General features: G+C 39.4%; 2 protein-coding genes across 9 annotated transcripts in view; both read right to left on the reverse strand.

Annotated features, from left to right (window-relative positions):
* Positions 1-977: 977 nt before the first annotated feature.
* LOC113658801 (zinc fingers and homeoboxes protein 1-like) lies at positions 978-9477 on the reverse strand. Of its 5 annotated transcripts, XM_027171344.2 has the most exons (4): positions 9287-9474; positions 6158-6410; positions 3302-5635; positions 978-3171 (listed from the first exon to the last, which is right to left on the reverse strand). In XM_027171344.2, the coding sequence occupies exons 2-3, from the start codon at positions 6315-6317 to the stop codon at positions 3336-3338; spliced, it is 2460 nt and encodes an 819-aa protein (XP_027027145.2). In that variant the 5' UTR covers positions 6318-6410; positions 9287-9474; the 3' UTR covers positions 978-3171; positions 3302-3335. The 5 variants fall into 5 exon arrangements, with proteins under 5 accessions (XP_027027145.2, XP_047664406.1, XP_027027147.2 ...); XM_047808450.1 differs by having other exon boundaries at positions 978-5635; positions 6158-6407; positions 9287-9477; XM_027171346.2 differs by having other exon boundaries at positions 978-5635; positions 9287-9477.
* A 268-nt stretch (positions 9478-9745) lies between these two features.
* The window catches only part of LOC113658754 (ATPase family AAA domain containing 2), a 17466-nt gene continuing 5662 nt past the window's right edge, over positions 9746-21549 (reverse strand). The window contains exons 7-29 of one of the 4 annotated variants that reach the window (XM_027171332.2): positions 21496-21549; positions 20922-21033; positions 20734-20757; positions 18908-19012; positions 18552-18660; positions 18339-18454; positions 17474-17648; positions 17057-17145; positions 16748-16907; positions 16449-16539; positions 16041-16358; positions 15767-15884; positions 15490-15676; positions 15076-15261; positions 14720-14855; positions 14108-14304; positions 13847-14006; positions 13617-13739; positions 12668-12808; positions 12114-12497; positions 11384-11511; positions 10168-10296; positions 9746-9898 (exon numbers count right to left, since the gene is read on the reverse strand). The exon at positions 21496-21549 is cut by the window's right edge and continues 138 nt beyond it. In XM_027171332.2, coding sequence (XP_027027133.1) covers positions 9869-9898; positions 10168-10296; positions 11384-11511; positions 12114-12497; positions 12668-12808; positions 13617-13739; positions 13847-14006; positions 14108-14304; positions 14720-14855; positions 15076-15261; positions 15490-15676; positions 15767-15884; positions 16041-16358; positions 16449-16539; positions 16748-16907; positions 17057-17145; positions 17474-17648; positions 18339-18454; positions 18552-18660; positions 18908-19012; positions 20734-20757; positions 20922-21033; positions 21496-21549 — 3272 coding nt within the window. In that variant the 3' untranslated portion in view covers positions 9746-9868. Of the gene's footprint in view, positions 9899-10167; positions 10297-11383; positions 11512-12113; positions 12498-12667; positions 12809-13616; positions 13740-13846; positions 14007-14107; positions 14305-14719; positions 14856-15075; positions 15262-15489; positions 15680-15766; positions 15885-16040; positions 16359-16448; positions 16540-16747; positions 16908-17056; positions 17146-17473; positions 17649-18338; positions 18455-18551; positions 18661-18907; positions 19013-20733; positions 20758-20921; positions 21034-21495 lie in introns of all 4 variants that reach the window. The other 3 variants (XM_027171325.2, XM_027171342.2, XM_027171339.2) reach the window with 3 other exon arrangements.

Raw genomic sequence — 21549 nt, forward strand, 5'->3', positions numbered from 1 at the left:
AACAAATCTTCCTTGCTGGCACGACATAATGATGGTGGTTTTTGGAGAGAGAAAATTTTAAGAGACATCATTTTAACTAAATTTAATTTGCATTGGCTAATGCACACAAATATGTTACTCATCTCATCTAAATAAACAAATTTCCCTCAAGTTAAAGTTTATTAAAAAAAAAATTATGTCAGTAAAAACAAGAAAAAACGATCTACCTCAAGTGACACCTGATAGTGCGTTTTTAGCAAGTAATGATTGAAAACATTAGCCAAAGCTAACTAGCAGAAATGTTATTTCTGATTATGTGATAAATAAGCACCGTTTATACCAAGGTAGTAAGATAATATTAGCTAAGTGCTAACTAACTAACAATAGTTTTGTTTCTAATTTCAAGCATGACAACTCACTATACAAACTAGCAGAATGCTAAAAGCTAGCTACCAATCACGGTGTCTTGTAAACAAACTAATTTGCAAATCTCTAATAGTTTGTTGATTGCAATTAATTTATTTATTTATTTATTAAACAATTTTCCAGGTTTTTAAAAGGAAATGAAATTGCAGTGAGATTGCAACTGCATGACAAGTTAGATATTATTATTCCTTACATGTGGGCAATAATCCTGATGTACTATAATGACAATTACAGAACACTAATATTGTATTTCCCTTAAACTTTCATTAACATTTTAAAGGTTATAGAGTGTCTACTTTGAAAGGGAAAGGTAAAATATGACTTGCATTAGAGACACGGTTTCAACGCAAAAGAAAAATTAGGCCAAATGATTTACTTTCACATAAAATAATCATACATTTCAAAGTACTTTTGAGAATCACCCCTATAAACCCATCATATGACCGTTCAGGGAAGACTAAAGGATGAAGGCCTTCTTCTGAGACACACAAATCCCACAATCTGTATCTTTTCCAAAGTTTTCTACACAAGAGCCCTGAAACATAAAAGCAGTTCAAAATAACACACACATGTTGGTTTTCATCTAAATTTATTGTTGTCCTCAAACAAGTAGAAAATATATCTTTTGTCTAAATCAAGCCACAGCCTATTAAAACAGTTTTAAATTAAAAGCATTGCACAAGGCGTATGGCTCTGGAAAATAAAGCTTCTGCCACCGATTCAATTTTAAGGCTCGGTATGATTTCACAAGTTTCCTCCATGATGGTGCCCGACCGTATTTCTGGACCTAAATGAGCTTTACTGAGCCTTACAGTGATTTTAAGTTGATCTTGTGTAAATGTACTGCTGTTAACATGACTAGTGACAGATGTAAGGAGGCAGTAGTTCACAGAATACATTCCGGGAAAAAGAAAAACAAAAAGTATATGCATCATTTTAAAATCTAGATGAAATTTTTTTTTGTTTGTTTTGTTTTTATGGATATGCTGCAGAAAGGTGTGTGAATTTTCAGACAATACTCATCATGTATCTCCTGTCTACAATACTCTACAAGTGCAGAATCACATGGAGGACACCAGGCAAAAAAAATAAAAAAAGTTCACCGACGAGAGAACAATTCAAGTGGAGTTTTAGGCAAAGCTCTGCCTAAGGAAAAAAAAAATCACTAACAATTCAGCGCACACAAAAAAGGGTCACCGTACGAGCACTCCACTTGGGCCACGGAGGGATTTGTCATCATCATCATAAATACAAACTTATAAAATTGCTTAAAACGACTTAGAAAATGCAACCATAAAATGTATGTACAAAATGAGCTTTTTTTCTTCTTCTCATCCTCCTTAACAGCTGCAGCATGCAATATTACAAGAGGGGACAATTGAAAAAACATCCAGGGTATAGAAATCATTCATTCCTTTTCATAGAAAATTAAACTAATGAAAAATATTAGTTATTAAAAAGTGGGGCCATTATCTATACAACAGATGCCTTAAGATTTCACATGGGAAGTGAACTTCCTGTCCTTATTAACCCTCATGTTCTGTTCGATGTAGCAAGGAATTCTGAGGTTATATAGCAAAACAATTCATTTTTTACAAAAGGGATGCATCATAGTATATACTTAATATTAAAAATATACCCAAATTTTATGCATATGAACACTTACAACCCTTCTGTGTGTTCAGGCAAAAGATGAAGGAACCAGAAGAGTGACTTAAAAAAAATAATCAATTTTTTCAAGAAAAAAAAACCCCAAAACTAATATTTAACACTAAGAAATTTTGTACTTCCCTGGCTAAATAGACCTGAACATGTAATATAAATGTATAAAAAAAAAACACTTTTCATTAGAGAATCTCACATACTGTAAGAGAGACATCAGCTCAGCTTTTTACCATAGAATGTTTAAACAAGTTGAACAGAACATAAGGGTTAAGCTTCAGGTACACATGGGAAATACAAATGACAAATTGTTAAGACTCTGCAAACCACAAATAAAATCGAAACGGGGCTTTAAAAGAGTCCAGGTGAAGCAGTGCAAGAGGGGAACAAAAAACAGTCCCACTCCTTTGTACAGGCACTGATAATAGTCCACTAACAGTCTTCTGCAGCTGTGCTCCATCATTTCAGACTCCCAAGGAGAAACTCCAAATCCTGGGAAAGTCGACTCACATGACTCCAGAGCAGCCTTCTGTTCATCAGAGCTACAGATCTTCACTGGATGTGCTGTATTCGTTTACATATTACACTCAGTAGATTTAGAAAGTAAAGTTGAATATGATTGCCCTACTATTACTGTAGAATAAACTCCAACAGATTTCATACAAGACATATTTTCATACTTAAAACCATTGGATGGCTTAAGAGGCAGGGTTTTTTAAAAACACTAACAAAAAGTGCCCAGGTTTTTTTTTTTGTGCATGTCTCTTGCTCTCTCAGCCTATCTCTCAAGAAATACTCATATTTTCATGATTGACTATTTCCTTTCACAAAACAGGGAACCGTAACATTCAGCAAAAGTAACTTTGGCACCATAGATCCTCCTTGTGGCAAAGGGAGGAATGTTTTCTTTAAAAAAAATCTGCCCATAACCTGAAATAAAAATGTTATCCTTTTTACAGTCTTTTTTTTTATTATAGTCAAATTGCACATTTGAAGGTACAGACTAGCTGGGCCAGGATTCTTCATTTTGTGTGCAAGACTGTTCGTAGATAAACGCAGCTGAGGGATATCTTGAATTCGACAGAACCAGTCTTCAATTTGTGTCTGCAAATTTCAAAAAAACAAACACTAACAGTAAGCTTGAATAGGAAAGTGAGCAATGTAAAAGCGGCACAAGCAGAATTAGTCAATGTGTTGTAACTGGATCCTCAGTTACTCTTTTTTTTTCACAAACCTTGATTATTTCCGAAGGTAAAGCAGCTGATGAATCAGTGTTCCTCAGACCCTGACAAGGTTTTTCGAACACTTTGTGGGGGCTCCCAGGAATCACTATCATCAGTATCCTCATCATCATCATCATCGCAATCATCCTCACCGGGAGCTGAGGGCCCTTGCTCTTCAACTGCCATCTCATTCTCCCCCTCAGACTCCTCTTCTTCTTGCTCGTTACCAGTATTATCTTCAAAAGGATCTGCGCCCATGTCTACCTTCCTACCAACCTCTGCGAACCACTCCCTGACCTGCTCATAACTCATGTTCGATTTGGCTACCAGCTCATCCAAATCTTGCTCATTTAAAAACTTGTGCTTCAAGTAGTATTCCTTAAGAAACTCTTTCCCGGTCTTGAACTTTATGGGTGGGGACTTCTCAGAACCTGTGGATTTTCTGGCTCTCCTGCTGCGAGACCTTCCCCAGCCACGGTTCCTAATCCGCCGTTTCCTGGTCTTGTTGCCATTCAGACCCTCTAAGTTGCCACTCTGGTAATAAAAGTACCACTTCAGGTTCCCATTCTTCCAGGCATATCTGGTATCCCCAAACCAATTAACGATGTAAGATCGGGGTAGCCCACTTTCCTCAGCTAGTTGGTCGTATTCCTCGGCAGATGGCCACTGAGTGCGTACAAAGGCACTCTTGAGGACATGTAGCTGCTCTGGAGTTTTCTTTGTGATCTTTTCCTTGGACAATTTTTTTCCTCCATTTGGACTCTGGTTACCTTTACTCTGGGTGGGCTTACCATCCATCTCATCCGTCTTTTGTTCAGATGACTCTGTGACAGGAGTTTTCCTCTTCTCTGTGAACCACGCATCAATCTCCCGCCTGGTGAGCTTTGTTTCGGCTCTCAGTCGACTCAGTTCTTCATCTGTTGGGGTGTCGCATTTTTGATAGCTCTCTTCTAGAATCACCAACTGCTCTGGGGTCTTCTCCTTAAACTTTTGCAGAGTGAAGTCTGGAAATGGGTTCCAGGTCTTGCGGGTCTCCTTCTCTTTGACAGGTGACGGCGTTGGTGACTGAGGGGTCTCGTCACTAGAGTCGATAACAATGGTGGCACTGCTGTTGTTGGTCCGTGAGCTTTCATGGGGTATGCTGAAGTGGTTGTTTTTAGAATTTCGCTGGTTATAACGGGTATCGCTGAACCACTTCTTGATCTCGCCTTTGGTGAGGTTGGTCAGCTTCATCAGCCTGGCGATTTCGGCATCACTGGCAAAGTGGTTTTTCATGTAGCTGGCTTTCAGCTCAGCCAGCTGCTCCTTAGACTTCTTTGGGCGCAGACCAAAGTGATCGGCGCTGAGAGCAGAGCTCTCCTGAGGAGTCAGTGATGGTGGCTGGACAGTTGTGGCTCTTTTTGTTTCGCTAACAGCAGAGCTGGTCTGACAAGCTGTGATCTTAGATGCCTGGCTCTGACTGGGCATTCCTGCAACAGTTAGTGTTATAGGGGTGGTGCCTGGTAAGCTATTTGCAGTCCCAACCTGTGTCAGAACCAGGCCTGGCTGCCCCACTATTTGGCAAGTCTGAAGGATCGATTGGAGACCATTGGTAGCGGAGAGATGGTGAGCCGGAATGACTGTTATGGTCTGTGGCACCGTGTGGACTGTGCCATTAAACTGTTTTCTTCGAGCCTCTTCAACTTCCTCTGGCGTCCAGCTGACACCATGCTTCAAACGCTGAGCAGAGAACCAGATCTTTATCTGCTCCTCTGAGAACTTGGTCTGGGTTGAAAGGCCCATAATCTCAGGCACAGACGGATAAGGGAATTTCTTGTATGTGTTCACCAGAAGTGCATTTGTGTCCATGGCTGTGTTGTAGGTTGGAATGCTGCTCACTGGAATCAGGAGCTGAGTCTGAGCACTCTGCTGGGCCTGCAAGGCTGACAGAACCTGGGCTAGGCCGGCAGGAAGTACTGTTGCAGGGTTCACAATTGGCTTCTTTTGCTCAGCAGGAGATGGATTGGGAATGCCAACAAACACATTAGGTTTCGTGGAATCACCAAGAATCGAGGTGGTCATATCTGCCGTAATAGAGGGTGCTTCCATTGACTCCGGATCCCCTTCGCTTTCGATTAACGATTCAGCCTCTTCTGCTCCTTTCAAAGACACTGCGATTCTTTTGGGCTCAGGCTTCTTTTTCATAATAGGAGTTTTGCTGAGAGAAATCCCAGCGATAGAAGGATCTTCAATGTCCTCCGACTCAGCCTGAATGTTTCCTTCAGCAATCATATCTGTGACCGATTGCTCTACAGCAGTTTGACTTGGGCGTTTTCCTGTAGCATGGCTTACGCTGTCTTCAAGCTCTGAGAATAGGGAAAGAAAACAATGTCAGCCTTTGCATAAAGACTACAAAATAAACTCTGCACCAGTATTATTAAGTAAAATAAATAAAATTGTTTTCTAAACTAAATTCAGCTGCCATTGATTCAGGTACATCTACCACAGACGTGCATGTAGGTTATATTAATAACAGAAGCCAGTATGCTGCAATGCACATTTCAGCCTCTCAAACAATAAAAAGGGACCTGACCAGGTGTAGAATTGCCAGAAAAACAGCATGCCGGTAGACAATTAACACACAGTTAATGTACAAAATTATCTATTCTGAGAATAGGCCATCGCCCAAATAATATCTGGTCAGTAGTTACTATTGTGGTCATTTTCCATTGATTCAATAGTTGATGGCCTTCAAAGTGAGATAGATATGACATATGTATATGATATGATAGATATGTACCTCTGAATAAATTACAAGTGCATAGTGATAGATATTTTAAACCTTTTAAAAGGTTCAAGTTTTTTTTCTTCAAGATACCAACCCTTACCTCCTTCACTGTCCAAGGGAATCAGTACGCCATCTGTAGGGCCTTCGACAGAGTTTTCAACTCCTTCTTCCCCTGCAAGGTTCTCCATATCCACATCCTGCTCCATTACATCAGATGGAAGCACCATGCAGGGGGTGGTGGACTTCCTTCGGCTCGACATTGTGTCTGTAGCACCAGAGCGGCTTTGAGATGGCAAAGACTGTCTGAAGTGGCAAGAAATTCACATGCTAAAAGTTTGCCCCACTCCAATCTGCTTAAAAAAAAAGAAAAAAGAAAAATCAGATAAAGATCACATTTTAATTACAATTTTTTTGGTTAGCTACTGAAAGAAAAAAAAATCCAACTTAAATGGTTTGCAGAGTTATCTTTATAATTAACATCTTCAATCTTGTACAAACTAGTTGAAGTGTTGACTTTTTAGTTTAGACATGGTCTACAGTTTTCTACATTACAAACAAAGCCATACGACAATCTGATGATAGTCCCATCAGAAGGATTTATCATTCAATTTTTCTCAACATAAAGAGAGTGATGCAGCAGTGCTTTAGTCCTTTAGTTTGTCTAGCTTCAACTTTTATGATCATGTCCAACAGCTGCTCCACTGACACAGGCGTCCCTCAAGGTTGTGTTCTCTCCCCACTGCTTTTCTCCTGTACACCAATGAGTGCACCTCTGATAATCCCTACGTCTAGCTTCTGAAGTTTGCGAACGACACTACAGTCATCAGCCTCATCAAAGACTGAGACGACTCTGCCTACAGACAGGAGGTTAAAGAGCTGGCTGTCTGGTTCAGTCACAACAACTTGGACCTCAATACGCTCAACAGTGGAGATGATTGTGGACTTCAGGAGAAACCCCCTGCACTCCCCCCACTCACATCATGGACAGCACTGTGGCTGCATTGAAGGCTTTCAAGTTCCTGGGCTCCACTATCTGCCAGGACTGGAACTGGGACACTCACATTGACAAGAACCAAGGATGTACTTTCTAAGCCAGTTGAAGTTTAACCTGCCACAGGAGCTGCTGAAACAGTTCTACTCATCTGTCACTGAGTCTGTTCTATGGATTTTTATAACTGTCTGGTTTGGCTCAGCAACTAAATCGGACATCAGAAGACTACAGAGAACGATTTGGACTGCCAAAAAGATTACTGGTGCTCCCCTTCCCACCACACAAGAACTGTATACATCCAGAGTGAGTAAAAGGGCTCAGAAAATGAACCAAATCAAGCCAACCCCTTTTACCATCTGGCTGGTGATACAGAGCCCCAAATACCAGCACAACCAGCCACAACAACAGTTTCTTCCCCCAGGCAATCAACCTCATTAACGGTTAAAATGTTCCCACCATTATGCAAAAACAGTGTGCAATAACCTTACATTTAATTCTATCCTAGTACATCCCTGCATCTCATTCTATTCTACCATATATAGCACAAGTGTACATACAATTTATTTTTTATTTTTAACATGTGTATTTTCTTGGTAATATCATTTAGCTGTCTCTGTGTACTGGAAGCATATGACACTAAAACACATTCCTTGTATGCGCAAGCATACTTGGCAATAAAGCTCTTCTGATTCTGATTATACCACCATCACTTTTGTTTGCAGGCACAAGCCACCTCAATGTCATAATTACAACTCAGGAAGTTTCTCAGGTATTCTGGCATTTTCAGGACAAAAAGCACCGATGGCCCCCGATATGAATACCATGCATGAAGCCGACGGGAAAATATCTGTTTTCAATTTGCATGTTAAACTGTTCAATAGTAAAACGAATAGAAACAAAAACTGAAAACAGGCAGAAGTAGAAACATAAACGGTTTTCACACGTCGTCGTAATCACTGTGTCTTTTACAACTTTTACACAAAAACGTCAGAGGAAAGCTTTAAGGCAACATCAGTGCAACTGTGTCATATAAATGCACTGCATTCTGGACCATACAGTTTAATTTTAACATCTTTACTATTTCTGTGCTGGATTTCTTAGTACTTTGATGCACATCACTGGGGAAATTTAGAGAAAATAAGCTCTCGCTCTTTTTGTTTTTAGAAGCAGCAAAATCTACAGACATTGAACTGGGGACATTGCCTCCCTGTGACATCAGCACAGGACACAACTTCACTTCTCAAAGGAATCACTAGACTTCACCGGACTCACTAAGCACATCACATATACTGAAATATATACATAAACAAAATGATTTCAGTGTTTCATTGTGGACTTTAATTTGAACCATGCTGTGAACAAGCAGGCAATGTTTTTGTTTTGTTTTGTACTTCCCATCGATTCCTCATAAATGCATCAGAATACATTTAGGTGAATGAAATAAAAATAAAGGAAAATAATTGTGTAAATATTATCATTATTTTTTTAAACAAAAAAACAAAACAAAAAATGCAGAAAGCAAAAGAGCGTTTGCTTTTTTCCCCTATTCGAAATAAACCTAAATAACCAGTCTGTATGTTTAGGGAATATTACAGGTCGTTACTTATTCCACTCCTTCACACAGCTGTGTATTATTAGCCGTTATAAGTGATGTATAAACGCTTGTAGACAAGTGGCTAAAACTTGGTTTTATATCTTGTGTTTTGAGAGTTAGTTAGCTTCTGGCTGTCAACCAAGACTGAACACGAGGATGCTAAACTGCTGTAAACTCACCAGGGAGAAACCGCTCACTGTTCAGCACAAGCCCAAGTGGTGTTTTTTTTTTCCTCGAATGCTAACAGCTAACCCGCTTCGCTTCACCGGTTCAGGCTGCAGTACTGAAGCTAAGCTAACCTATGCTAAGCTAACCTATGCTAAGCTAAGCTAACTAGCCGCTCCTCGGCTCCTCAGTTATTAGCTTGGCGATAGATGCAAGGCGACAGTTGATTTTTGTTCACACGCAGCCGTGCGTACAAACCCTGTACTAAAGCAAATCATTTGTTCATCAAACGCAGCGATAATTTGAGCCTCATTTTTAATGGCATTTTCTTTAATGAGAGGCGTCTCTGCTGTCAGTGTTACGTGTTTACGTCATCGACAGGCGACTCCCCACGGCGACTTCAAAAAAGGACATGAAACGTTCAAAGTTTTTTGCATATCAACGTGCGAACAGAAGGTAAAATACATGAAGTAACCTACTGGGGTTCGGTCATGCAAGGCACCGCGTCCAAACGGCGTCAGTCGGCTGCTGAAAACTTCCGAGGTTTACCCACGTAACCGACCAATGAGACCCATTGAGGTCACGTGACTCACTGGAAAGCAGCACACGGAATTTCCCCATCTCAGTAAACACGCTGTTTCATTTTTATTATTCAAGATGAGCTACATTTTAAAATAAATCTCATACAGAAGTTTTTCAAACAGTATCAGTTCAGTGACTCAATACCAAGTGCAAACCAGACAGGAACACACACATACACACACCCCCATACACACACATCAAAAGACACACACCCACATATACATCATATACATCATACACACACATCCACACTATATACATCACACACACACTATATACATCTCACACACACAATCATACACACACACAACTGAAAGAAGCAATATGTTGAAGAAAAGCACAGGACCAAAAAAAAATGCTGAGAAAATTTTTTAATAGATCAGGAATATATAAGAAACATACATAACTCAGGCTTTTAATCACTGTAGTAAAATATAATTTAGTACTATGCATGAATTAGTTTGTATTGTTTAGGTAAACTATGAAAACTCCACCTCCTTTGTCATCTCCTGTAAAGAAATTTAAAAATGATAATTAGCTTAGTTTTACAATTAGTTTCTGAAATTACTCATGTTGCTGTAATGAATATTAGCTCAGCTGTGATTCAGCAGTACAGCCATGTTCCATAGGTACAGAACAGCATGAAAAAGAGTATTAATAATTTCATACAACCATTCAAGAAATTACTCGAGTACCTGACATTTCAGATACAATATTGTCAAATATAATATCTCGAGCGAGTCGGTCTCCTTCGTTGTATTTAAGTATCCATTAATACCTGTATAAGTGCGGTCTTGTCATGATTTTTCCTGTGTCTGTAGATGCTCTGGCACAAACGGGCGTAAAGCTTCTCTAAACGGTCAACCTCGTAACCCTCAGTCTTCACTACCACCATCTGCAAAAGATTCTGAAACCAAAACGACGGGACACTTTGAACAGTTCGTTAACAAAATGCTGGAGAAAAAGAGAGATTAAACGCTTCTATCGATAATATTTCACTTTTCTAGAACAGTCCCCCCTGTGCTCTCTTTTATAGGATTAACTTTCAGTAAAATATTTATGGTTAATTAGCTGGAATAAATAAGAATCGTGTGTTTTTCAAATTCCTGGGATAGACCTTATTGAGGAGTATTTGTTTCTCTCTCATATCAATTATATTCCATGTGTATGCTTAGAGTCCACTAAATATTATTATTAGGGTTGGGAACCAAGAACCGTGAGTATTTTAACAGGAACCGGAATCGCGCGAAATTTTTAAGTTTCAGTTCCAAACGCGGTTCCGATGTGATGACGGGCAAAGCGCTGGGAGCGGTCACTTTAAATAGCCATGATTTACCTCATGAATATTAATTGTTTACAATGTTTACAGTCACGCAACCAAATTAACGCAGCTTACCACAGAAATCAGTCACTCGCGCTGCTGTGCTGAGGTACGCTTTGTGTTAAACATGTCTAAAATAAAGTCTAAAGTGTGGATTCATTTAGAAAGCTACAACAATGAAGCAAATCTACAATAAGCCAGGAAAGGTCTCGTCTTCTCCCAGAGAAAGCGGACATGTTAATTTTTCTTCAGAAAAATTGCTAACTAACTGTTTGGTAAGTTGTAATTCTGGATGTTAAATTTGATGTTGGATTTATTTAAATTGATATGAATTGAAATGCTCTGTTTAAAATATTTAAAGAGTGATTAATAAACAGAAATGGAATTGTTTAAGTATTGTGCATTATATTTTTCACATTTCTTTTATTATGGAATCAGAACCGGGAATCGTAAGGCAGAACTGGAACCGGAACCGAAAAATCTCTTTTGATACCCAACCCTAATTATTATATATTATTATTATTATAGTATTTGGTTTTGAATGAATGTACAAATTGATTACGCTGCCAGCTTGGAATGGCTTCAAGACAATATTCATAAGTCTATTCTTCATTACAACTATATTAGAAAGCCCTGCAGCACTTGTACCTGGACCATTAATAACGGTTCATACCTTTAGCTTGTTGTGATCCACAATGACTTGCTGGCTCTTCTGCTCCTGGGCCTTCATGGCAGTGTTGAAATCAAGCTGCTTCTGAGCCTGTAACTTTAAGCCTCTGGTCATATGCTTTATCCCTTTCTCTATACAAACAAAAACAAATATGACCGTCAACATTAGCCGTGTGACTGAGGTAAACAGTACAAAATCTTACTAATAGTGTACATTCTGCTCAATTATATTAATTCATTTGAATTGATGTCAGTCGCTGTTAAATCGCTGCCTCTGATCAGCCAGGAAGTTTATATGAAAGTCATATATACGTTTTGTATACCTTATTATATGTATTCATGTATAATACGTGATCATTTCTGTAGGAACTAATAAAGAGGCTTAAGGGATGAGCCACGTAAATAGTGCCACATTAAAACATAATGTGTATAATTATTAAACAGTTTTGCATTAGATATTTAATTCGGTTCTCTTGTGTAGGAGTCTCCGGTGTCAGGAGTCAGAGATGAGGCAAGATTTTAGTTTTAAGGCTTCAAAACTGGCCACTTTTCTGGTTTCTCAGTGACAAGCTGCATTGTTTTTATACCATCAAGAACATAGTCAGTCACTGTTAAAACAGCTGTTTGTAGCTGCTATAAAGAAAGCAAAAACATTGATACAATCAACTTATCTTAGTTCCACAACAATATGGATTAAATAAACTATAACAAAATTCCCCCAAGATATAACTTACCTACACCTGCATCTCCCTCTGCACCCCTTTTATCACCGGAGTGCTCCATTGGTTGGACCTCACCATTGTTTCTATTCTCTCCATCCAGTATTCCAGTAGTTTTTCCATTCTGGATCCCATCCACAGACGAATCGGTGCAATCTCCTTCGACGCTGCTGACCTGTCCATTGTGGCTGTGCACAGTTTCTGGGTTTTCGCTCCTGTCGATCTGTTCAGACTCATTTAGGTCCTGCTCTGCTGTTTTTCCCTCTTCTTCATCCTCATCGTCATCGTCTTCATCCGACTCGGCTACGTTCGTGTCTTTAGTGTGCAACGGTGTAGACTTCTTACGGCGCATTAGCCCATTGCTCCAAAGCCTCTTGCGCCTCCGTTTCCTCTGTGCAACTATAAAGATGCACACGTTTGTTATTTGAAGAGAAATGTATGTATTACACCATTCTACTTTTATAATATTTTACTATAAAGGAAATGAAACGGCATGCACTACTCCGGTGTCAACATCGACCAGCACAAGACAACATGACATGACTTGGGAGAGCTGAGAGCCCGTTTACCTGGTTGTTTTGGTGTGGTCACTGTTGCTGTAACAGGGGAATCTTTGGAAGGGCCACTTTCATTAGTCTTTGGCTCTGAAGATGCTTGGATTTTTGGCAGAACGTGGTAATATGAAGGTGTAAACCTGGACGATGTACAACCTGAAAATAAACATTATGCAAAAGTTGAGCAAGCAAAAAATATCCTCTAAAACTTTGTGTACAGGAAGAGTTTGCTGCGAGTCTTTGTAATTCTCAGTAATTCCCAGTCGGAGCTGTCGGGTTTCGACTGAATGCCATAATGTCAGTACAGATATGTACACATCTTAACATATGAGCGTAGTAGAACCAAAGACCTGTGAACAACTGTCTAATCTGACTTGACAGGGAAGTGCATGCATCGTAAAAGTGAAGCCTCCCCGACTCAGCGGTTTTAACTGACTCGACACACAGAGCCCCACTGACTAAAAGCTCACTATACAAATCTGCATGACGACAACATGCTGACAGATTAAAACAGCTGGTTTGCCACCGTTTGCGGTTTTCTAATCGTCGTGCGACAGTTGAGCTTTGAAATCGGACGACTGTGTCTGATTCACAAATAGCACTACGGAATAAAATTAAAAAGCACAAAACTGCAGCAAAAAGTCGGCATCATACTTACCTTAATGCACGAGCTAATAGGCGAGATCAAGTTTTGTTTTTCTGTCTCTTTCACCAACAATTTAGTAACCATGCTGACAATTTAGTAACCATGCTGTCAGCCACAGATTTCTATTCTCCTAACACCTCTGTAATACTTGCGAAACCTCAATAACAATGGCAGATTACAGATAGGGTTGTATCCCAAACCACATACTGCACTACTGAAGAAGTATTCACCTTTAGAGACTTTACTATTAAGGCATTCTCTTTAGTGCACGACGACAAGATACAGAAAGATCAGTGACCGTAATAAATAAACAAGAACCTCGTCTCAGACGGGACTCCTTGATCTCAACACAGATCTTTTCAAAGTTTTCATCTAATTCATCTTTGATGATGGCATGAACAGTGTCCTTGAGTGCGCAGGCACGATGTCTGATCAAGCGATCTGAAACGAAAAGCAGACCAAACCAAACCACTTAGTAACAATGAATAATATATTTCTTGCAAGTAACCTTTATTTACTGCCATTCTTTCATTTAAATTCTACTTCACCTGAGGGATCTTTGTCTGGATTATACTCTAAAGCATTCTTCCAAATCAGGTCCACATCGTGAAGATAGTCTTTAACAGTGTGATATTTATGCAGATCGATTCTGGAGAGTAACGTGGAGAGGTCCATGGGCTGCTTAATGACTGTAGTGTAATCGGGAACCTGGAGATTCCAAGGAGCAAAGAGGACCGGATTTGAATATGATCATCTAGATAAAATACTTCAACACAGTGATTCGGTTTATTAAAAGTGATGACTCTGACCTCCTCGGTGTCCACTGGCTTTGTGAAAGCCTTGAAGCGCTTGTCCTGAGCGAGTCTGTTGGTGACATCACGTAGGAAGAGGCGGAGTTCCCTGAGTGTGTCTTCTTCCTGTTCCTCTAGTTTCTGCTGCTCTTGCTCAGAGAGCTGGCGTGGAGGAGGTGGAGGGGCCACTGGAAGAACTTCCAGAGCCTGAAGAACTGAGTGCAACATATTCACAATTAACTTGGAACTGATTTCAAATGCTTTTATCTCGCGAGTCCATATAACCACTGTTACTCTTCCACTATCCTGCATCATGTAATGCATTTTATCAAGAACGTGAGGATTTTCATTCCTGCAGCATGGATACAGAGAGCCTTGCAGAATCTCAAGTAGCACCGAGCTGTTTTGGTGACTAATAGTGGCTCAGGCCGTTACTAAGCTATATTAAGGTTATACATAAAGATGTAATAACAGACAGCTCATTTTAAAGTGGAAAAGAATGAAACAGTTCCAGATTATGTATTAACCATTAGTCATTGATTAAGGGGTACTGGAAGTGCATTAGTTTATTTAAATGAACCTATTAACTTTTAAACATTGTTCTTGATTAACTAACTTGACAACTCATACCCGCTTCTCTTTTAGAAGAAGGAGCTTTGGAAGCTTGGTTCAGAATAAGATCCTCAAAGAACTTGTGCCTCTCCTCTTTGGAGGGAAGTGGGATGTCGAACACCTCCCCGTACTCGATACGAAACAGATCCTGCACCTGTAGTAAAATAACAAAACAAAAAGGACTAGTCAGGGCCAAGGGTCTATAATAATCACCTATAGAAAAGTTTGATTTGTCATTGCCATGCCAATCCAGAGGTGCCAGTCTTACTAACAAGAAAAACCTAACAGGCAGTTTAACACAAAACCCCTTAGCCCTTGTTGGTGGGTGAGACAGCTGCAGTGCTGTGACCTCTGGTAGTGAAGGTCATACGTACCTCTGTGTAGAGGCTGTGATACGGCAGGTTGCATGTGGCAAGGAGGAGGATGGGCGAGAAGGAGGGGATGTCCTGCAGGAGACTGAGGAACGTGGCTCTGAGTGCAGAACTCACCGTGTCCCACCAGCGTTGCATATGTGGTATGTACAGGATGCTGGGTGCTGTTCTTTTAGCTTCACAGAACAGCTGGATAAGGATTAAAATGTAATAATTCATAAATCACCAAGCTACGTTTCTCATAATAATCAGCATAACACATTTACTGATAGCAGCATCTGTTAAGCAACATAGAGCTTTAGAAAACCTTGGACAAACTTTTTTTTTTTTAATAATAATAAATAAGAAATTGACTGGCATAAATTGATTGGTCAGAAAGATAGCTTTAGTGGTCAGTAGAGTGAGTATGTGGTCTACCTGTGCACACGCCTCCTCTGGGCTGGTAGTGCTGACTCCAAAAAGCACCGCCATGTCCAGTGTGTAGACGGTAAACTTCTCCAATGTATGCAGCATCGCAGGGCCCAGGTGTGTACTCTGCCCCGAGCCCAGATTCCCACAGAGCAGCAGCCGCGGCCTAAACGTGGTCGGCTCCTGTGCAGCTATCCTGCTTCATGCAAGCAGAGTAGAACATAAACGCTACTGACTATTCGAACAAAAAAACATTATACATATTAAATCACTGTTACACACTGACTTGGTAAAATGAAGAAAGGAGCCAGTTGGGCCTGTATTAGTCTGGGCAGGATTACTAGTGCACATAAAGGAGGCCTCATCTTCACTCTGCAGCAAGTCGTCTAAAACGCCGACCGCATCTACAGCACAAACGGACAAGGGATTATTGATGATCTTTGTGTTACACCACAAAATTAAAACCAATAAACAGACGGTATGGGATCACTAGGCACTAGAAATAAAACACTTAATAGACTAGATCATAAATATATGACAGCGGTCAGTTATTAACATACTATTGTCCTTTTTCCTCTTCTTTATGCCCTGCTCCACATGAGGGAAAACCCTCTGCAGAGCCTTCATGGCTTCACAGAGTGTGTTAGCCAGCAGGGGTTGAATTACAGTTGTCAGAGCTTTGGCCGGTGACACCATAGCCCTTTGAGACGTCGGCACAATCTTCCTCATGGCGGACAAGAAGTCACGGCCTTCCACGCTGATAGACGCGACATCTAAAAGGAGTTTTTGCGAGGTGGTGTAGATCTGGGGGTAGCGACGGCGCAAGGCACAGAGGGCTGCTTCTGCACACACTGCTTTAATGTCTGCGCCGCAGTAACCTGAGAGAGAGACAAATAGCAAACAATTTTATTAAATTGTTCTCCTAATAACACGCTCAGAAATGAAAGGAGAGACTGTAGAAGGCTTACCGACACACTTGTCAGCCAGTTCCTCTAGGAACGCATCTGATGGCTGGGGATCCCACTGTCGTGTGTGGATCTTTAAAATGTCTTTACGAGCCTAAAAACAGGCAAAGGATATACTTGTGACACTGTAGCTTCTAAAACTCAGTGTCCTCAGTACTTTTACAATAGTATCAACTCAATATCCAAGTAATTGTTACCAATTATAATGATTAAAAATTTAAAGTATTGTTTAAAAGGATTTTTTAACAGAAAAAAAAACAACACCACTGATATCAGTACAACTTTTTGTCTTTTTGACACACCTCTCTGTCAGGAAGGCTGAACAAAAACTCCCTGTCGAAGCGTCCAGGCCGTCTGAGAGCAGGATCTATGGCGTCCAGACGATTAGTGGCTCCAATTACGACCACCTCACCACGACTGTCCAGTCCGTCCATCAAAGCCAGCAGAGTGGACACGATGGAGCTGTTGCCAAAAAGGATCACACTAATTAAAACATACCCTATGTGCTTTAAGAGTTTTTTTTTTACCATCAGATGACAAAAAAAAACATTTGCTATCAGTTTGTACACATTATGTATGTCAGCATAACAACAAATAAAATCTAAACATACCTGTGGATCTGGTCTTGTCTACTAGAACGAACAGGTGCAATCCCGTCAATTTCATCAAAGAATATAATAGATGGACGCATCTGATATGCCTTCCGATACAAGATGGAAAAACTGGGTGTTATTATAGATAAAACTGGGAGGTGAGAAAACCATTAAAAAAAAAAAAAACTACTAAGAGTAATAATATATGGCCGAAAAAAAAATATATTGCAATTATTTTACGCTTTAAATATACATATTAAAAATATCCTGAAGACATAATGCACCTTTTTAAACCTAAACATTTAACAATATTCATAATATTGCTGATCATCATCTAAAGAAAATAATTAAATAATTGGAACCAAAACCGATACGGTCGATATAGTAATAATTGACTAGTGATAGCATCATACAAACAAATTAAAAAGAATCTACCTGGTCGAAAAGGAGTCGAAGCTGTCTTTCTGATTCTCCCACCCATTTGCTAAGGCAGTCGGCTCCTTTCCTCATAAAGAAGGACACCTTCTTCTCCCCTTGACTGCATTCATTGGCCAGCGCTCGTGCCACCAGAGTCTTCCCAGTACCCGGAGGACCGTAAAATAGACAGCCTCTGTTGCATTTCAGAAGACAATGTATTAAAAATTATATATATATATATATATATATATATATATATATATATATATATATATATATATATATATATAAATATATAAATAAAATTTTTAATACATTGTATAATATACATACATACATACATATATATATAACAAATCAAACTAAATGTTTTGGTAAGAAAACTCATGGCTTCATCCATCCACTATTTTAGGCAAATAACCAATCTATATAGTCTGGCAAAGGAAACATCCCACAGAGTTGAAATCCTTCTACATGTATGCAAGCTATGTTTTCTCTTAAACATCAAATCAAATCAAATTTTATTGGTCACATACACATAACATACAGGGTACGACATGCAGTGAAATGCTTTTTGCATCTGTCTGATATATAAGCATAAAAAAAGGAATGCAATTTAGGATAAAAAAAAAAATAAACCAAAACCAAAAGGAGATAAATAAAAAAAGTATAAACAATATAAAAACTATATAAAATATGAAAATATAAGTGGAAAAATAATGTATATACATAAATAATCATATACATAAATGTGTATGTTTTTTTAATGATTGTCCTTAAAGTGTCCAGGTGCAGTAAACATGCCCATTATGTTCCTGATTATCAATATCTAAATCCAATAAAGTCATAGCTGCTGGAAAGAGTGGTTAAGGCTCCGTCTTACCTTGGAGGTTGAATCTTAAACCGCTCAAAGACCTCAGGGTAGAGCAAAGGAAAGACCACCATTTCCTTTAAAGCAGCAATGTGTCTATTCAAACCACCGATACTGTCAAAGCGCACCTAGTCCCAGGGGAAATCAGCAATTAGCAAAAGAGATATGATTTCTTGTTAAATGACTGAACAATACGGAAACACAAGAGAAAAAAAATACACAAACCGTCTGGTCAATCTGCATCGGATCAACATCCGCAAGACTTGCTCCGATCTTAATACGGTCCTTGTGAATTCCTAAGAGATCCTCTTTCCGGACATTCATTGGCAGGCATCTGCAGAACAAAATTTTTTTAATACACTAAACTTCAAGCTTTATTCTACAGAAGGATTTGTGGACAAAGTTTTTTTTTCTGGTTTTGGTATCAAAGTCAAAATTCCATTATTGTAAATACCCAAAAGCAGAATTTTAGATATGGAATAAAACAAAAGATTGTGCTGGGACACATAAAATACATTATATACTGTGTCTTCTGCTAAACAACAGCCTACATAAGGATTTCACTAGTGAGTGACTTTTACCTGTTTGCTGGCCTGTTCCTACTCTTACTCCTCCGCCTTTCAAATTTCTCCTCATCGGATGAAGAGGAGGAGGTCGAGTCGCTACTGTGAATGGCGTGTCTACGTCTAAAGAATAAAGAAAACCAGAAAAAAAGATTTCAGAATCGGAATTAGAATCTGAATCAGAATCAGCTTTATTTGCCAGGTAATTTGGAACTTCTTGTGCTTTTTAAGGTGCCGTTGGTACATACATGCAAATCTAAATAAATTAGAATGTCGTAGAAAAGTTCACTTATTTCAGTAATTCAACTCAAATAGTGAAACTTTTGTATGATATAAATTCAGTACACAGACTGAATTTTAGTTTAAGTCTTTGGTTCTTTTAATTGTGATGATTTTGGCTCACATTTAACAAAAACGCACCGAATCTCAAAAAATTAGAATATGGTGACGTGTCAATCAGCAAATCAACACAAAACATCTGCAAAGGTTTCCTGAGCCATCAAAAAGGTCTCTCAATTTGGCTCACTAGGCTACACAATCATGGGGAAGACTGCTGATCTGACCCTCTTCACAAGGAGGGTCAACCACATTCAATCATTGCCAAAGAAGCCGTTCACGGAGCTCTGTATCCAAAAGCAAGTTGAGTGGAAGGAAAAAGTGTGGAAGAAAAAGATGCATGACCAACTGAAAGAACCGCAGCTGAGAGAGCTTTGGCAAGCAAAATCCATACAAGAATTTGGGTGAACTTCACAAGGAATGGACTGAGGCTGGGGTCAAAGCATCAAGAGCCACCACACACAGACATGTCAAGGAATTTGGCTACAGTTTTTAAGTTATTAAACCACTCCTAAAACCAGAGACAAGGTCAGGTGCGTCTAAGCTGAGCTAAGGTGAAGAAGAACCGGATGGTTGACCGGTGGTCCAAAGTCCTCTTTTCAGATGAGAGCAAGTTTTATATTTCGTTTGGAAACCAAGATCCAAGAGTCTGGAGGAAGGGTGGAGAAGCTTATAGTCCAAATTGCTTCAAGATTTATTTGAGTTGAATTACTGAAATAAATAAACTTTTGCACCACATTCTAATTTACTTAGATGAGATGCACCTGTACATACATAAATATACGTCATGAGAACAGTAAACATTTAAATAGTAAGGATTCACATATTTACATAGTACTTGAGAAAAAGGCAGTAATTAGAGATGGATAATGAAATACAGAACGAATTACAGAACATGCGTAACAATCCCTGTATTAGCTGTTTAAGCCAGATATGGTATGGGGGAAAAAACTGTTTGTGCCTAGATGTTCTAGTGCACAGAGATCCGTAACGTCTTCCTGAAGGGAGACGTGCAAACAGGTTGTGTCAGGGGCTGAGAGGGGACTGTAATGATGTTACCTGCCCGTTTCTTCACTCTAAAATTGTACAAGTCCTGAAGGTTGGGCAGGTGTACACCACAAAAGGTGGTGACAAAATAAATATTGAATATAAGCGATTTCATAAGCAAATTTGACCAAACACCACCAAACGTGACATAAATAAACACACCCAAATCTGTGCACGATGTTTGAAAGCCAATGTTGACATTTGAAATCACCTAAACAAACACACCCCGAACCCAAATGGGTGTCACCCCTAATGTGAGGCTAATGTCACACATGCGCACTGAACACTCTCCACTGCATAGTGAAAAGACACGCCCCGTTCTGCTAATTGGCTACACATTTGTTTCGTTAGTCGGCCCGACATCGTGCACACTGCCTTTAATCCATCTCTTAAACCAAAGTGCTTACACAGAACTAACTGCATTACTGGGTTTCTCAGTGCCTTATAAAGCTTTATCTTACCCATCAGGTTCAATTCTCCTAAAACTGCAGTCGAAGGAGCAGAAAGACACAGGCTTAGTAGGAAAAAGTGTAACTAAATATTAAACTAAAGTTGATGATTATTTTAAAGTCATAAAATTGTTAGATCATCCCTAAGCTAGAAAACATGAATGCACAAAGAAATTTAAAAAAAGGAAAGTGATGATGACCTGCTACTTCTGTGTCTGCTGTATGGACTGCATGGTCTCGTGGTGCTGAACGAATACCTCCGTCTGGATGGGGTTGAGTGGCGGCGGAAAAATATACTCTGCTTCCTAGGCTCTACGGATAAAAAGAAAAGAAAACGGAAACGACAATAAATCGGTAAGATCCGATGACGTCCATATGATTCAATCAATCAGCAGAATGGAGAGGGGGAAAATTACACCGTTAAACACTAATTAGCTACCATATAATAGAGCCAAGCTGCCTTATGTCAGGCTGCTGGTGGAAGTGTAATGGAATGGGAAATGCTTTCCAGGCACACATTTGTCCCCGCAATAGCATCCATTTGAATGCCAGTCTATGAATACTGTTGAATACGGTGACAATGTGCATGATTTACACGTATAATAACGGCTTCTATCTAAATAAATATGCCTTTAAAAAAAGTAATCTCTCAAAGAATATTTTGGATATGATACATGGATGTGTAGACAAATCTGCAACACTTATGTCAACATGAACCAGAATCTCGTAGGAATGTTCACACAAAGCCGGACTCGACGTGGTGAGAATACTGACCCTTGAGAGGAGCTTGGTAGCGTACAACGGCTTTTCTCTGTCTGAATTCATAGC

Source organism: Tachysurus fulvidraco, chromosome 25 (genome assembly GCF_022655615.1).
Source record: "Tachysurus fulvidraco isolate hzauxx_2018 chromosome 25, HZAU_PFXX_2.0, whole genome shotgun sequence".
NCBI classification, from domain to species: Eukaryota; Metazoa; Chordata; class Actinopteri; order Siluriformes; family Bagridae; genus Tachysurus; species Tachysurus fulvidraco.